The sequence below is a fragment of the Hypanus sabinus genome, chromosome 25 (genome assembly GCF_030144855.1).
Source record: "Hypanus sabinus isolate sHypSab1 chromosome 25, sHypSab1.hap1, whole genome shotgun sequence".
Taxonomy (NCBI): domain Eukaryota; kingdom Metazoa; phylum Chordata; class Chondrichthyes; order Myliobatiformes; family Dasyatidae; genus Hypanus; species Hypanus sabinus.
Genome location: NC_082730.1, coordinates 14,807,524 through 14,825,121, shown reverse-complemented (window position 1 = coordinate 14,825,121; position 17,598 = coordinate 14,807,524). Strand labels below are relative to the sequence as shown.

Below are 17,598 nucleotides of genomic sequence, written 5' to 3'. Positions count from 1 at the left end.
ATTCATCATGTAGTCAGACAGAACAAGCATGCAGCACGTTGTAGAAAATATCATTAACAAAGATGGCTGATAACTGATCCAAGAATCAGCAGTATGTTTTGAGTGATGTTGTCAGCATTGAATGGTACAGTGAGAAAGTGGGTAGCTGAGGGCAGCTTATGACCACAGAAAAGACAAGCTTTTTATTCACTTGCAGACAACAAATTTTACAATATACAGTATGACAATGATATTAAACCTGATTCTGATTCTGGGTGTCAGAGTGAACTTTCATTATTTTTCTGATTTTGCTTCAGTGTTTGAGATTCAGTGGGGAAATATGAAATGTCAACTGAATAATTGCTGAACACAAATATAGAATAAGAAAAGTTCCCATTTTCAACAGTAAAGCCAGACTGTGCCCATCAGTAAAAATATTAAAGTATGTGGCCACTCTGAGGATGAGTCAGTAAAGTATTACGGATCTTTTTAAGGCAATGCTGGATAATACTGGAGAGAGAATGAACAGAAGGATATGCTAAAGAAGAGTGATGTGAGGAGGTTTGTGTATGGTATGGGGTAAATGGCCTGAAATGTTTGTTGTAAATTTTTTAAAAATCACAGTTCAAGCCCTTACCTGGGTTTCATTCTTGCTTGTTCTGTGAAACATTTTGAACTTGGTGTCTGGAAAATGCAATATCACCTTTGAAAATACTTGTCAGTAACAGGGTTAATTGGCCATGTGCTGCGTGCAAAACCTTGGTTACACCACAGGCACAAATCACCACACAAAGCCAGAATATGCTTTGGCCACTGCACACAACATCAGAAAAAGCAGTATTATTTTTTATAAGTGCTCAACTCAATACTGAACCTCAAAGACATGACCTCTTCCCATTATTATCAACAGGGAGGAAGTACAGGAGCCTAAAGCCTGATTTTCAGTGATTCAGGAACAGCTTGTTCCCTTTCATAATCAGATATCTGAACAAGCCATGAACCTATAAACAATACTTTATTCCTCTTTGGCCCTTTTAACTTATCTGTGCAATTTACAGCATACAGATGAGATCATGTTAACAGAAAATGCTGGAAGTACTGGTGCTGCCAGAAAGAGAAGCAGCGAGCAAACCAGCTCCTTAAGAACTTCATCAGAATAGCTGCCTGATCTGCCATTTCCCTTACTTACTTCTGCTTCAGATTTCAACACCAGCAAGCAGGTTTTTGATTTTCAGTCAAGTATTTCCTTAACGCTATTACTTTTTAATAAGAACAAAATAAGACAAAATCTCTCAATACAGTGCAGCAAATTCTCACAAAATCATAAAACAACTTTAAAATGTTCAAAACTCACCCTTGAGTTTACAGTTTAGGAACCAAACAATAAAAACCATGACAAGAACTCCAGTGACACTGAGCACGATTATGGAAACGAGTCTGTGGCACAAAGAATAAGAAAGCATCAGCCTTGGCTCACATTGATTCTTGGCTAATACTAAGCAATGAGCATCTGGCATTTACACAATTTATTATATGTTATACGTGTTTCTAGTTTCTGATCGCTCCCTTTTATTGCTAATTTCTTTGCTTTTGATTGAGGCAGACTGGCTCTGCAGACAACGACACAGTGCTAAGTTGAACTGAAGTGAACTAAACTGAACATTCCTAGACTGTCTCAATGACTGTATTTTATTCTGTGTTTTTCATGCATTTTTTGCCACTTGCATGATTTGTTCTTTTCTTTTTGTCCGTTGAGTGTTTGATATTTTCCTTGAACAGGTTTCATTGTGTTTCTTTGTTTCGGGGCTGTCTGTGAGAAGACAAATCTCAGGGTTGTATACTGAATACATACTTTGATAATCGATATACTTGCAATCTTTGAACTCCACTCATGACCTCAGGATGTGCACAAGCCCAGTAAGTGAGGTGTTGGATATTTTTACAGTGTAGAAATGCAGCAGCCAATATATGCCTAGCAAGATCCATAAACAATCATGTAATAATGACCGATAATGAGGGAGATAAGTATTGTTTAGACTATAAGAAAGTGGCAATTTATTCCTCACTGAATATTACACGGGGACTGCACCATCCACCTGAGAGCACTGATTGAGTCATTTTAATCCAACAGATGAGACTAATCATCATGCAACCCTCCTTAGTCCTGCTCACCAAGGTATCGACTGAATAATTTGCAGTCGGAGCGAAACACTACATTTAGAAGCCAACCCCAACCTCAGTGATGAAGTCTTCTCTTGCAAGGCCAGCAACCTGTCAGTCCTCTTAAGCGGAGGGGTGGAGGAGGCAGAGCAAACAAGGCCCAGGAAACTGATGTTAAATGCTTTACTATTGGCTATACTCCTCCCACCCACATGGCTTTCTGTCCATCAGTCAAATCTATGACACTTTATGACTACAGACATAGTCATCGACAAGTACAGCATAGAAACAGGCCTTTTGGCCCATCTAGTCCATGCAGAAACCATCTAAACTGCCTACTCCCATTGACCTGCAGCAGGACCATAGTTCTCCATGCCTCTACTATCCATGTACCTATCCAAACTTCTCTTAAATGTTGAATTTAAGTTCATTTGTGCTGCTTGGGCTGGCAGCTCATTCCACTCTCATGACCCTCTGAGCAAAGAATTTTCCCCTCATATTCCTCTTAAACTTCTCAACTTTCACCATTAACTCATGACCTCTGGTTGTATTCCTATGCAAACTCAGTGGAAAATGATTGCTCCCTGTCTATAACCTCTCATAATTCTGTATACTGTACTTCTATCAAATCTCCTCTCAGTCTTATGCATTCTGAAGAATATAGTCCTAACCTATTCAATCTTTCCTTATAACTCAGGTTCTCCAGACCCAGTAACATCCTTGTAAATTTTCTCTGTACTATTTTGGCAGGGAGATTAATGAAAGAAATCACACTATTTAAGGAAATTTGAAATAATTACAGATTATGTAAAATTATAATTCACAAAAATTTTCAAGCACTGATTTTAGGAATCTGAACAGTGGTATTATTGTTGGGAGATTCTGGTTGATATCTACAGACTCACTGCAAATACACTCACATCATGAGCATCTCATAAAAGGACAATCCCCAGATTAAGTTGTTTTCTCCCTAATAATTGTCCCATAAAACCAGTCAAACCATCAGGATTGAGAGCACTGCACTATTTAACAAAACTGGATCAAGTTTACCTTTGTCTGTCATTGTCTTTTATTTCTGGATTTGTAGAAGGGGTTATTATTGCTGATTCATTTCCAGAACTTTCACAAGAATATCCGGACCCTGTGGAGACTAGGAAATAAAATCCAGTTTAAACTTTTTTTCCACCTGCATTCAAGTTAGAGAGCATGACTGTCAGAAGGAAAGTCTTTTCTTAACTAAATTTAGCGTAATGATTTACAGTGCTAGTGACTTGGGTTCAATTCCCAGCACTGTCTGTAAGGAGTTTGTATATTCTCCTGTGACCACGTGCATTTCCTCCGGTTGCCTCAGGTTGCTCCCACGTTCCAAAGACATACAGGTTAGTTGGTTAATTAGTCACATTGTTGTAATTGTGCAGCAGAGGCTCATTTGCCAGGAAGGGCCTGTTACTGTGTTGTAACTCTAAGTAAATACTAAGTAAGGAACAGAGAATAGAAATAAACTGGTATTCCAGGTTGTCAGCCAGCGAACATTGAAAACTTTTGAATATAGAAAGGCTTAATCCCAATCTTGTGCATCCCTGCAAAAAGAATAGTGGGATCATAAAATATTTTTCCACTCAGTTGCTGGGAAAATATCCAAGTACTAGGCTTTATAAGGCTTGGCCAGACTGCACTTGGAATAAGGTGAGCAGTTTTGGGACCCTTATTGAGGGAAGGATGTGCTGTCATCACAGACAGGGGGTTCCCAACCTTTTTTACGCCAATGGGCCTGACCATCAGCCAAGGGATCTATGGACCCCCAAGTTGGGAACCCCTAGTCTAGGGGAGCTTGATGCAAATGATCCTGGGAATGAAAGGGTTAAAGTATGAGGAGTGTTTGCCTGTACTCATTGCAGTTTAGAAGAATGATGGGTGATCTTGTTGAAACCTATCAAATATTAAAAGGCCTCAACAGCGTGGATGTGGAGAGGATGTTTTCTGGAGTAGGCGAGTCTCAGTCCAAAGGGTATAGTCTCAGAATACAGAAGTGCTCCTCTAAAGTAGAGATGAGGAGGAATTTATTTAACCAGAGAGTGTTGAACCTGTGTGTGTTTTTTACCATAGATGGCTGTAGAGGCCAAGCCATTGGATATATTTAAAGCAGAGATTGATAGGTTTTTCATCAGTAAAGGCATCAAAATTTATGGGGAAAAGGCATGAGAATAGGGTTGGGAGGGGTAATAAATCAGCCGAGATTGAATGGCAGAGTACTTGATGGACCAGATGACCTAATTCTGGTCCTATATCTTATGCTGTTGTGATATATAGTATACCAGGGCTACTCACAATATGTGGTAGTTAAGTGGATGAGGAAATCTACTATAATATTTTCTGACTTCCAACAACTGAGAGCGTTTATGAGTTGGGAGGAGGATAGATCTCCATAGATCCATAGATCTCCATGGATCTCCAGTTTCCTCCTCCTGAAGACAATAATTAGCCCCTTGGTCTTGCTGACTTTGAATGAGAGGTTGTTGTTGTGGTAGTACTCAGCCAGAATGGTAGTTCATCACCAGCTTTGACATGGCCAACGACAGTGGTGTCACAGCAAACTTAAATATGCCACTGGAACTGTGCTTAGCTACACAGTCAGAATTATAAAGCAAGTAGAACAGGGGGCTAAGCTGACACACAGCCTTGTGTTGCACCTGTGCTGATGGTGACTGTGGAGGAGACGTTGCTGCCAATCCGAACAGGCTGGGACAGGACTTCTCCAGTTCCTACATCACCCATGAGAATTTCCATCAAAAATTCCCACCGGCATTACTACTTACATCTTTCACTGCAGCAGGATTCAGAGAGGGAAGAACAGCAGGGTCCAGGTCACCAAGGACAAGGAGTTGGGCAGGTGAACTCGGGAACCAGGGACTATACCGGAAGGTGGAGTTGGATAATTGATTGGTCTCGAGGGAGGTTGGGAAAAGGACACTCATTCTTCTTCTGGTATTCCCACAATTGATGGTCTCACTTTAAGGGCTCTTTGTCTTGTTATTTCATGTTTGTTATTTATTGCTCTTTATTTGTATTTGCATTTGCACTGTTTGTTCAATGATCCTGTTTTCTGTTACTCTTCTATTAATTTGCTAAACATGCTTGCAGAAAAAGAATCTCAGGGTTGTACCTGGTGTCATGTATATACTCTGATAATAAATTTTACTTTGAAATTCGAACTTTTTGAATAAGCCTGGTCAGCAAGCCCCCCCCCCAACATAAAGACATCCGCGGCTGCAAAACAGAGGACGCGGTGCCCGAGAATATACCACGCAGGCTTTGGTACAAACGCTAGAAAGTGCCGACTGCCTCGGTGCATCGGGCCATCCGCGGTGAATGAGCTGTGGGTTCCAGCTTCAACTGACATCTACTGTTCATTACAGGCACCTTTTCAGGGCGACGCATCCCGTGTGACACCGCTGCTCAAGTAGGTGCGATGCCAGTATCGCCTATTGATGAGCAAGCAAAGAACGACAAAACCTCGCCAACGCTTCACGTGAGATTTCGTCCTGGCTAAAGTGGCTAGACATCTGCTCGGTGCAGATCACCTGTGTGCCCAAGGACCGCTGATCATCTTAAGAGCTGCTGGCCTATGGATGTTGAGGACTTTGGGTCGTTACCCTATGTGTATGGTGAGCAATAAAAGAACTGTGAAATATGGGAACGCTTCATAGTCTGGGCAGTGGGCTTAGTAAAAAGAAAGATCAGATAATGGCTTCAGTGGGGCATTTCAGGGCAAGAATCTTGGAAACATGACTGAAATGGTTATGAGATCAATGGACCTGTTGGGGGAAAACCTTGTGGTGGGGAAAATGTTGACTGTAAAATACCAGGAAGTTGGTTGAAGATAAAGCAGAGTGAAGGGCTAAAAATAAATAGATTACAAGGAAACCTGAAGTAGGAATCAGGTCAGAGAGAGGCTGAGGAGGCTTGCCAATAAAACAGAGGAAAGAACTGTGTGAATGCACGTAACAGCACAAATGACTAAGCCAGAGGCACAAGTCTGGTTGATGCAATAGATTTCAAAGAATCAAAGTTTCAGGTAGAGTGAAATTGGGACCTTAACATTAGAGTTTATAACTCTAATTCATTAGGAACAAGATATGGCAAAAAAGTAACAAAAGGTTAACTGCTTAAAAATAAAAACAAGAGAGAAGATCAACATTAATTATGATTCCAAGGTACTATCAGGTTGTTTTGAAGTCTGTTGAGTTCACTATTGTCCTCTAGGGAGGAAAATCCACTATCCTTACCTGGCCTGTCTGATGACAGCATACCATTAAATGTGCTTACTCTTCTCCAACTCCCTCATTCCCCTTCTTCCATTCCCTGCTCTAGCTCCCTTCTTATCTCTTCTCTTCTCCACATCTGGTTATTATCTCCTCTTGGCACCCCTCCTAGTCACTTTCTTCCCTGGTTCACTCTTCTTTCCTGTTAGATTTTCCACCTATCACCTCCCAGTTTCTTACTTCCTCCTCATTCCCATGACCACCTGGCTTCACCTATCACCTTCTAGCTTGTACTCCTTACTATCCCCCCATCTTCTTATTCCGGCTTATCCGCCCTTTCCTTTCCAGTCTTGATGAAGGGTCTCAGCCTGAACCTTTCCTTTTCAAAGATACTGCATTACCTGCTAAGATTCTCCAGCATTCTGTATGTGTTATGCACTCTTAAATGTGCTGAGAAGCCTCTTGTTCACATTTTTGTTTTGTAAGGGTTGTGTTATCTTGTACTTCATGAGGAACTATAGAAAGGCTCTTCCTTTCATACCATTCACTTGCATGTTTCCCCTCCAACCTGAATCAGCAGCTCTTCACTTCCCTTTTAGATGTGTATTTTGGTTCTGAGCCTCAGCAGCAATTCCACTTTATCAGGATCATTTGCATCAATAAATTTCTCATAATCCCTGTCTATATAAAATTTACATTTTCTAGTACTAACTCACTAACTGGTAGACCTTTACTCATTTTTTTCAAAATCCTGATAATTTTGAGTGTCTCCAGCAGCTATTACTCTCCCTGTGTTGATATCTCTCCCCTCAGAACTAAAACCTGCTCACTTCTGGTGTTAATGGTATCTCAACCCATTCACACCCTCTCCTGGACACCCTCTCTAAACTAGGCTACACTGCTCTGCAGCACTTCCAACTTTTCACATGCCTTTTTTTGTGTCTTTGCTCTTTCCAGCTTTAAGTTCATAACTTTTATTCATCTATCCGGTTTTCTCTTCTCTTCCTCTTTAACTCAATGATCAGCTATCCTCCATAATATGTTCCCCTGACAATCTTGGTCTTACCCTGTCATTAATACACACAGTGGACTCTTTATTAGGTACACCTTTACACCTGCTCATTAATGCAAATATCTAATTAGCCCAATGACATGGCAGCAATTTAATGCATAGAAGCATGCAGACATGGTCAAGCAGTTCAGTTGTTGTTCAGATCAAACATCAGAATGAAGAAGAAATGTGATCTAAGTGAATTTGACTGTGGAATGATTGTTGGTGCTGGATGGGGTGGTTTGAGTATCTCAGAATCTGCTGATCTCCTGGGCTTTTCCTATACAACAATCTCTAGTGTTTATAGAGGACGGTGCAAAAAAAATAAAAAAATCATTTAGTGAGCAGCAGTTCTATGGGTGAAAGCACTTTGTTAATGAGAGTTTATATGAGAATGGTCAGACTTGTTCAAGCAGACAGAAAGGCAACGTGTTTCCTGTCTCTGCTGATGTATTACGAGAGTGGTGTGCGGAAGAGTATCTCTGAACGCACAACACATCAAATCTTAAAGTGAATTGGCTACAGCAGCAGAACATGCACTGAGTAGCCACTTCATTAGGTACAGGAGGTGTCTGAGTGGTCACTAAGTGCAGTTGCTTCATTGTATTCATCACTTTCCCTGCAACTGAAAGCTAACCCTTCTTGACTTCTTATGGAGAGTCTTCAAACTGAAATGTTAGCTCTGATGCCTCTCCACCAATGCAGCCTGAACTGCCGAGTGCAATTTCCAGCTTCTCCACTTTTCAGACTTGCAGTTTCTTGATTTCCATGATCTACATCAGATGGGTTCCAGATTTCTCAGAGCCAAATGACATTATCCTATGTAAATGCTGAGCTAAGCAGATTCTATACTAATCACATTTCTGTTCTCCCATAGTTCTGAACTCTTGTCCTGTACTCCAAATGTGGTTAATCCATGTTTTGAGATTCATTACAAATGGATACCAACATTCAGCAGGTCAGGCAAAAGGAAGAGAGATACTTTCAGGTCAGAGAACCTTTGCCCAAACTAGAGCCAACCCAAAACAGAAGGGTTCCAGAATGACTTCTCTTTCCTCAGATGCTGCCTGACCTGCTGAGTATGTCCAACATGTTATGCTTTTATTTTGAATTTTCAACATCTGCAAGAAGTTTTTCTTTTTTTAAATTTACTTTTGTGATTTAATAATTCTGCCGGGAAAATAGGGTGGCCTGCATCAGGGTGGTGAATCTGTGGAAGTCATTGCCAAAGGTGGCTGTGGAGGCCAGGCCATTCAAAGCATTTAAAGTGGAGGTTGACAGATTCTTGATAAAGCCCAGAACAGACTCAATGGGCTGAATGGCCCAATTCTGCTCCAATGTCTTAAGGTCATATAAGTGCTAATGTATCCACATTGAGAGATACGGGTTTTTTTTTCAAAATGACTGAGAGATCTAAATCAGGAATTTGGCACTCATTTTGTCCATTTACACAGCATAGTGGTAATTCCAGATGGTCAGAAGCTGGATAACCTACCTCACTCTTCAAAGCCTCCAGGGCACTAATCTAGGAGTATGTTGGAACGATTTCCATTTGCCTGAAATAATGCAAACCACTCTGCAAAATTTCCAAGTGTTAGTGCTATCATAATAGGCACATTAAACATCATGAAAGACGTCATAAATAAACCCCATATGCACCAGTAGCGCCCTGGCACAAGTGTGTGACATCTACAAAACAGCGGGAAGCACATAACTATCACCATCAAGGCAAAATCAACAGCCACATAGCATGCAGTGAAATAATCAGTATGAAGTGCATGGACAAAAGCAGCTTACCAATGGTGGTGGTATCTGAAGTACCTGTACATTTTTCTATAACGTTGGAGGCTGTCACATCCAGTATCTCACTGGCTTTTGGTCCACAATAATTCGAGACAGTGCAGTAATACTGTTGGTGTTTGAAGGATTGACAATGTAGATCCAATGTGCTAGTGTTTGAGATCATTGTATCCTCAGATTCTGTCTTTTCATACCACACGTACTGAATGGGAAGCGATCCTTGAACAGACTCACAGGACACTGACAGTGAGTTCTGCAAATTTAAAGCATTTGCTGATGGCAGAAACCTAAGCACAGGTTCAGACACACATTCTGTGGAAAAGGACCAAAGATTCAGATATTGAGTGACCATCTAAAAATAAAACACTCTCCAATTTTTTGCACTTCTGTATCTCAGTCCAGACCCACCAGGTTGGGACCTCAGCAGCTCAGCTCCCTCTCTGTGTCTCTGTATCCTCCCAGGTGCCACGTTTACCATTATCCCTGAACATTGCAGGACATCAGTGATGACACTGAGACTGTTAAAATCAGGGCTACAATCTCTCTCAGCAGCAGGGAACCAGTTCCCAGTGGTGACATGTGCATGTTCTACTGGTTTGCCACTTCGATGGGCATAAGTCAGAAAGTGTCCTGGAAAACCTAAGCAGAACATTAATGGAGGAGTTGGTGACATATGTATCAGAGTCATAAAGTTGGTGTTGGCATGGAAACAAGTCCTTCAGTCTATCTCATTTGAGATGACCCAATTGTCTACTTGTCAACTAGTCCTGTTTCCCTGCAATTGTCACATATTCCTCTCAACATTTCATCCATGTACCTGTTTCAATATATTTTAAGTGTTGAACCCATGTCCATAAGAGGCTTTATCAATGTACCCATCACCCACTTGGTGAAAAAAGTTGATCCTGATATTCTTTCTAAATCTTCCCTCTCTCACTTTAAATGCATGCCCTCTGTTATTATATTGCATTACCCTAGGAATAGAACTTTTGCCATTATCAATGCCCCTCCTGTATTTCTTTACAAATCTCTACAAAGCCAACACTCGGCCTCCTACACTGTAGAAGAAAAAGTCCATGCTTATCCGATTTCTCCTCATAATTTAAGCCCTCCAGGCTGATAAACTACTTTAACACCCATTCCAAATTAATAACTTCACTCCTCTACCAAGATTATCAGAACAGAATATTCCAAATGCAGCTTCACAAATATGTTTTACAGATGTAACTTGGCATTATAACTCTTGAACTCAGTCCCCTGACCATTAAAGGCAAGTGTGCCAAGTGCATTCTTCACCAACCTGTCAAATTGTGTCTCGCCTTTCAGGGAAGTATCCACCTTTCCTTCTGTTATGTAACACTTCCCAGGGCCCTACCGTGTACTTCTTCAGTTAACTTACCTAAGTGCAGCAACTCATATTAAATTTAATTTTCTATTTCTAACCCACTTCATATGCTGATCTAATTTTCTTAGCAAAGTAGACGTGTTTTTCATTGCCCACTATACCACCAACTTTGTTGTCCTGTGCAAACTAATTAGCCATACGGATAATGTCATCCTCCAGACCGATAACACTGTTAACACACAACAGTGGAACCAAATCAATCTCGTTAAAATATCACTGGTCACAGAACTCCAACCTGGAAGCAACTTTACACCACAATGGTCATACACCTTCCATCAAGACAATTTTTTTTTCAGCTTACCCTGATTTCCAGTTGATCACACCTTCCAAATCAGCCTACCTTGCTGAAGCTCATGAAGATCATGTCCACCACTCTGCCCTTCGTCACCCCTTCTATAAATTCAATCCACTTCATGAATGAGGTAGAGAGTTTAATTGTGATTGGTTTCAGTGACTTGCAGTTGACACTTACACAGAGGTAGCAAGAGATCATGTCAGCATGGAAAGCTAAGAAACCCCCTGGGAAGGTTGAGGTCACCCAGTTTAACAGCAGGACTTTTGGAGACTGATTCCCTTCTAATGATTTTTGAGACCATGAGCAATACTTTTGTTTCTTGCTGATCTGTCACTGTTGGATTATTCGCTTTAGTCTGAATGTAAACTTCTTGACAGGGTGACATCACATACAGTTCAGAGGCAGGAAAATGTACTGAGCCCCCCAGTGGAAATCGGTGCCCAGTCAGTACGACACATTCCCCATTAGGTGAGTGTGGATTCCCAACTCCTGCCAGCTCCCCATAGAGTGTTGCTCTGTTGTGGAGCCTCAGAATACTGGTACTGCCCTACCTGTTCCCAGAGAAAGCTTAGAACTTGGAACAGTGCAGCACAGCCCTTCAGCCCATGATGTTGTGATGAATTAATTAAACTTGTAATTAAACACCTAACTAAACCAATCCATTCTACATACACAATGTCCATATCTCTCAATTTTCTAAACACTTAAATGCCTGTCTAAAAGCATCTTCTCTGCCTCTATCATATTTGCCTCCAAAATTACCCCTAGCAGCCAACCGGTGGTGTAGTGGCATCAGCACTGGACTTCAAGACAAATGGTCCCAGGTTCAAATCCAGCTGACTCTTTGCATGCTTTCTTTGCATGCTTTCTTTCCATGCTGGGTTGAGTGTCAGATTAGCAACTTGGCCTCCTACAAAACAGACAAAGGCTAAGGAAACAAAAAAAAAGTCATCAAATGTGCCACAAGGCCCAGAAAGGAACAATAACAGCAGTCACCCCTGGCAGTTCATCACAGGCATGCATTACTCTAGGTGTAAAAATGCTTGTTTCATTCATCTCCTTTGATATTGACACACCTCACCTTAAAGCGTGCCTCCTACAATTTAACCCTGAGACAACGATACTGCCTATCTACTCTGTCTATGCCTCTTGTTAACTGATAAAGTTCAAAGTTCAAAGTCACATCTATTATCAGAGTACATTCAGCCTCCACCACTCCAAAGAACACAACCCAAGTTTGTCCAGCCTCTGCTTATAGCCCATGCCCTCTGATCCAGGCAACAACTTGGTAAATCTCTTTCCAAAGCTTCCACATCCTTCCTATAATGGGGTAAACAAAACTAATGCAAGACTGCAGATATGGTCTAGTTTTATAAAGCTGCAACGTAACATCCTGTCTCTTGAACGCAGCGCCTCAATCAATAACAGCAAGCACTCCACACTCCTTCTTTACCACCCTCTCAACCTGTGCAGCTACTTTCAGGGAGGTATGGACTTGCACACCAAGATCCTTCTGTCAACCAGTATCGTTAATGCGTTAGCTATGTACTCACCCTTTACATTTGATCGTTCAAGTGGATCATCTCACATTTGGCTGGACTTAAGTCCAATTTGGGCAGATTAAACTTCACGGATCAAATTTATTAGTGGGGACGTAGCATCAATTACTAACAAACTTACCTTCAATTACATGCAGATGTACATTAAATAACAGATTGTGACCTATTTTTGTAATTGCACAGCTGTACCATCCTGTATCTCCAGAGTGAAGATCCTCCATAGTAACAGTAAATATTCCCTGTTGTGGATTATCTGTGATTGACACTCGTCCACTCCGTCCATGTCGCCTATTTGTTTCCACTAAAACTGAACATTGTGGAATCAGTCCATGGCACCAATACTTTGTGTCTGAACAGTATTTTGCTTCATAGTGACAATCGATTGTGATCGCTCTTCCCAAAACTCCTCTTACATATTTCTCTGCCCACAATGCACCTGAAACTGAGGGGAAAGTACTTCAGAAAATTAAGATGTAAAATCAATTTAACCAACAAGGCATCTGAAATTGAACAGAAGAATATCCAGAAAGGAAATGCTTCATATACTAATGTACATTTTGTGAATAATTACTGCCCTCCAGTCACTGATTAAAAGGAATTCTGTCAGATTTATGATAAGAGATGATAGTAAAAAATCATCAGATATTAATCATTAGCTTCTCTCACTGGTTGTGTTCCTGCTCCTCACCTTCTTCTTTGTCTCAATCATCACCCTCCCTGCCATCCACACAGATCCATCTGCCTTGTGTTTTCCTCTGGCTGCTTCCAGCCATCATCCACCTACCTCTATCTCCAAACATCACCGCTCCCCTTCCCCTAAAAGGGGAACATCTGCCTGTCATCCTACAGCCCTCTTCAGTCCACTAGTGACCTACTGGCCCCAGTCTCACCACCCCCCCTCTCCTTTTGATACAGACTATCTTTTCTCTCCACCCTCAGTCCTAAGATAGGGAATCAAGCCAAAACATCGACAATATCTTTTTCACCCATCTCCCCCAACCCACAGATGCAGCTTTACTCACAGAAGTCCCAGGACCAATCCTTTTGGATTGGTTAAACATGACCTACCATGCATAAAGCCATGCTGACTTTTTCTAATAAGTCCCTGTCTATCCAAATACTTGTAGATCCTATCTCTTAGTATTCCTTCCAATAATTTACCTACAACCGATGTCAAACTAACCAGCCTATAATTTTCCAGCTTAATTTTTGAGCCTTTCTTAAACAACAGAACTACATGAGCTATCCTCCAGTCCTCCGGCACCTGACCTGTGGATATCAACATTTTAAATATTTCTGCCAGGGCTCCTGCAATTTCAACACTAGAGTCCATCAAGGTCCAAGAGAATACCCTATCAGGTCCTGGGGATTTATCTACTCTGATTTGCCTCAAGACAGCAAGCACCTCCTCCTCTTTAATCTGGATAAGTTCCATGAACTCCCTACTTGTTTGCCTTGTTTCCACAGACTCCATTCCAGTTTTCTTAGTAAATACAAATGCAAACAACCTATTTAATATCTGTCCCATTTCTTTTGGTTCCATACATAGCCAACCACTCTGATCTTCAAGAGCACCAATTTTATCCCTTATTATCCTTTTGCTCTTAGCATACCTGTAGAAGTTCTTAGGATTATACTTCACCCTGACTGCCAAAGCAACCTCATGTCTTCCTTTAGCCCTCCTGATTTCTTTCTTATGTATTTTCTTACTCTTTTTATACTCCTCAAGCATCTTATTTCCTCCCTGTTGCTTATACATGTTATACATCCCTCTCTTCTTCTTTATCAGAGTTCCAATATCCCTCGAGAACCAAGGTTCCTTATTCTTATTCATTTTGCCTTTAACCCTGACAAGAACATACAAACTCTGCCCTCTCAAAATTTCTTTTTTGAAGGCCTCCAACTTACCAATCACATCCTTACAAGTGAACAAACTGTCCCAATCTATGCTTTTTAGATCTTTTCTCATTTCTTCAAATTTGGCCTTTTTCCTGTTTAGAACTTCAACCCGAGGACCAGATCTATCTTCATCCAGGATCAAGTTGAAACTAATGACATTATGATCACTGGAACCAAAGTGTGCCCCTACACACACTTCTGTCACCTGCCCTAACTCATTTCCTAATAGGGGATCTAATGTTGCATCCTTCGTAGTTGGTACATCTATATATTGATTTAGAAAACTTTCCTGAACACATTTTTGTCACATATTCATTGAAACATACTGTGAAATGTTTCCTTTTACTTCAAAGACCAACACGGTCCAAGGATTGTAATAATCTTGTACACTGTCCCAAGCTCCATCAGTCTTTGTGTCAGTTGCAAACTTACTAAGCCAGGCATCTACTTACTAATTCAAGTCATGTATGTATTTATATATCACAAAGCACAGAAGCCCCAGCACCAATCTCTTTGGAACATCCACTTGTAATGGACCTTTAGCCAGAATAACACTTCCCAGTACTACCCTCTGTCTTCAATCGAAAAGCCAATTCTGAATCCAAACCACTAACTCACTGTAAAATCCAACACCTTAATCTTCTGGATCATATTAGAGGTTTAAAGGGACATAGGCAAGTGGAATTAAATTATGAAGGCACCATGGATGAGTTTGGCCAAGGAGTTTGTTACTGTACTGTGTAACAGTGAGGGTGAAGAAGAAACTACCTGGTTTTACCAAAGCACACCTGGTTTGGTAATGTCCTTTGTTAAGGAGATCTAACAGTCCTATCAGACATGAACCACCAATGTGCTTGATTACTAACTGCCTCTCTGCCGTGGCTCCGGAATGTTGGTCATTTACTATCTTGAAATCAGCGATGCCCATAGCACCCAAGAATCGGCAACACACTCACATTTGGTCATTAGAGTGAAAAGGCTGTTGGTGAAGCTGACAAATCTACATGATTAGCAGTAGTGAGCAAGAAGAAAATGGTTCCTCATTGCTAGAGTAATACAGACCTTCAGGAGTGTGGTCTTGATGTAAGGATCATTAAACTGGATTTTAATGAACAAAAACAATTGAGAACAGGAGACGATTATATCCAGTGTTGTACTCAATTAAAACTTCAGATTATTAGAAATATTACCTTCTAACATGTAACTGGCCAGTGGTAAAGTGGCATCTGCACTGGACTATGATGGCGTGTGGTCCCACGTTCTCCTTCACAAGCAAGAGAAAATCTGCAGAAGTTAGAATTCAAAGTAATAAACACAAAATGCTGAGTTCCTCTGGCATTTTGTGTGCATTACCTGGGTTCTCCTTGCACACTTTCCATCTGTGCTGGGTTGAACGTCTAGCAACACAGCCTCATAAAACTGGACAAATGCTAAATAACCAGCAAGGTCGCCACCCGATGCACCACAAGGCGTGGAAAGGAACAGCAACTTTATAACAGAAGAGAATCATGACCTACATGTTTCAATTTTGTTACTTGTATAGACTTTTAACTTAAATGCCCTTTCTTTTCATTTACAATTCATATTAAAAATCTTAGTATCGGTACTATCTGTGTGGTACACCAGTGCAGACATTCAAGAAATTACTTGACAACACCTATTGAGTGACATTTTTATATCTTTACAAGTCTACACATAGTTAAACATCTTTGTTGTGGAGACATTGCACAAGACCCAAGCACTGATGTCCGAGACTAGCTGTTACTCACCAGGCAGGAGGCAGATGAGAATCCACATTATTTTATTCACAGAAACTAAGCCAGCTCTTGTCAGTCACCCAGTTCTTAACCTTTGAAGCTAAATATCTACCTAGTAGAAAGAAAATTTAGAAAAATGAGGAAGAAGGAGGAGGAAGTCCAAATGTGATAGCACAATGAGTTATTTAATGAAATCTGAAAGTTTAAAATTTGAAACCCTCTCAATCTTCTTTCACAAATTATTCTGAACTAATTGACATTGGCAGATGGAAATAGTGAAAACCAGCAAGTTATAATATTAGCAGAGTTATTAATGACAATGACTGAAACATCACGATGAATTGCAGGAAAAGCAGGAAACAAAAGGAAAACAAAATCACAAAATTGTTGAGATTGATTGGAAAATTACATCCCCTGTCTCCTGGAATACATGGAAGAGGTATCACACCAGTATCTTCTGAGGACAATTAGAAATGGGCAATGACTGCTGATTTTATTCCACACTTGTACCACTCACCTGACATATACTTACTTAGGTAATAAATTTACTTTGATTAGCAGGATGTCCATCCCTGGCTGTCACTCAGGGAGAGAAAACATGGGAAGAATCAGACTCCATATACTTTTATTGGCAGGGTCCAGACCAACATATTTAATCTATCACCTGGCTGATAGGGCAGTTAGAAATGCATGCTGAAATGTAAATGAGGAAGAAGGGCAGAGGAAGTCTAGTACTGAAATCACACTGAGCCAGCTGACAAAGTCTAATAGGCTAATTAACCATTAAATATTCTCCTAGGAGAATAATACACATTTATGAGGGTTATAGTCAATGTAAATATATGTAGGCATCTTTCCCCTGAGGCTGGGTGAGAGTAGGACTACAGGTTATAGATTTATGATGAAAGGTGACATATTTAAGGGGAACCTGTGGGCAAAAACCTTCATTCAGTGTGTGGTGCAAGTGTACAGTGAACTAATAGGAGAAGTGATGGATGCGGATTCAATTGCGACATTTCAGCGAAGCTTAAATAGTTACCTGAATAAGTGAAGTCTGGAAGGAGATGGTCCAGATGGAGTTAAATGAGTCTTTGAAGAAAAACAGGTCAACAGATGGGCTGAAGGGCTGTAGTGTTCTATGACTTTGTGACTGTGTTTCTCCCTTTGTTGCTAGAAATGCTCACCCTAGGTATCATGGTATCTCAGTTCTTTCTGGACCATCCTTGAACTGGGACACACAGAGTGGAGAACACATCTCATAATTCTATTCAATAGGAGTTGGTATGCGGGTTGAAAAGACTCAGTCAATCAGAACCTATGCTAAAATCATGGAATTACAGGATGTTCATTCCAGTGTTGAGATAATAGAGATTTGACCATTTTTAATCAATGTGTTAGTTAGTGAATCTAAAGAGAGAGAGTGGAGGTACT

At 40.7% G+C, this 17,598-nt stretch overlaps 1 protein-coding gene across 1 annotated transcript in view; it reads right to left on the bottom strand.

Annotated features, from left to right (window-relative positions):
• The window catches only part of LOC132380893 (polymeric immunoglobulin receptor-like), a 77,228-nt gene extending 62,748 nt beyond the window's left edge, over positions 1–14,480 (bottom strand). Inside the window, 6 exon segments of the mRNA XM_059949810.1 lie at positions 617–663; positions 1,334–1,416; positions 3,190–3,289; positions 9,250–9,564; positions 12,633–12,953; positions 14,420–14,480. Coding sequence (XP_059805793.1) covers positions 617–663; positions 1,334–1,416; positions 3,190–3,289; positions 9,250–9,564; positions 12,633–12,953; positions 14,420–14,480 — 927 coding nt within the window.
• Positions 14,481–17,598: the final 3,118 nt, after the last annotated feature.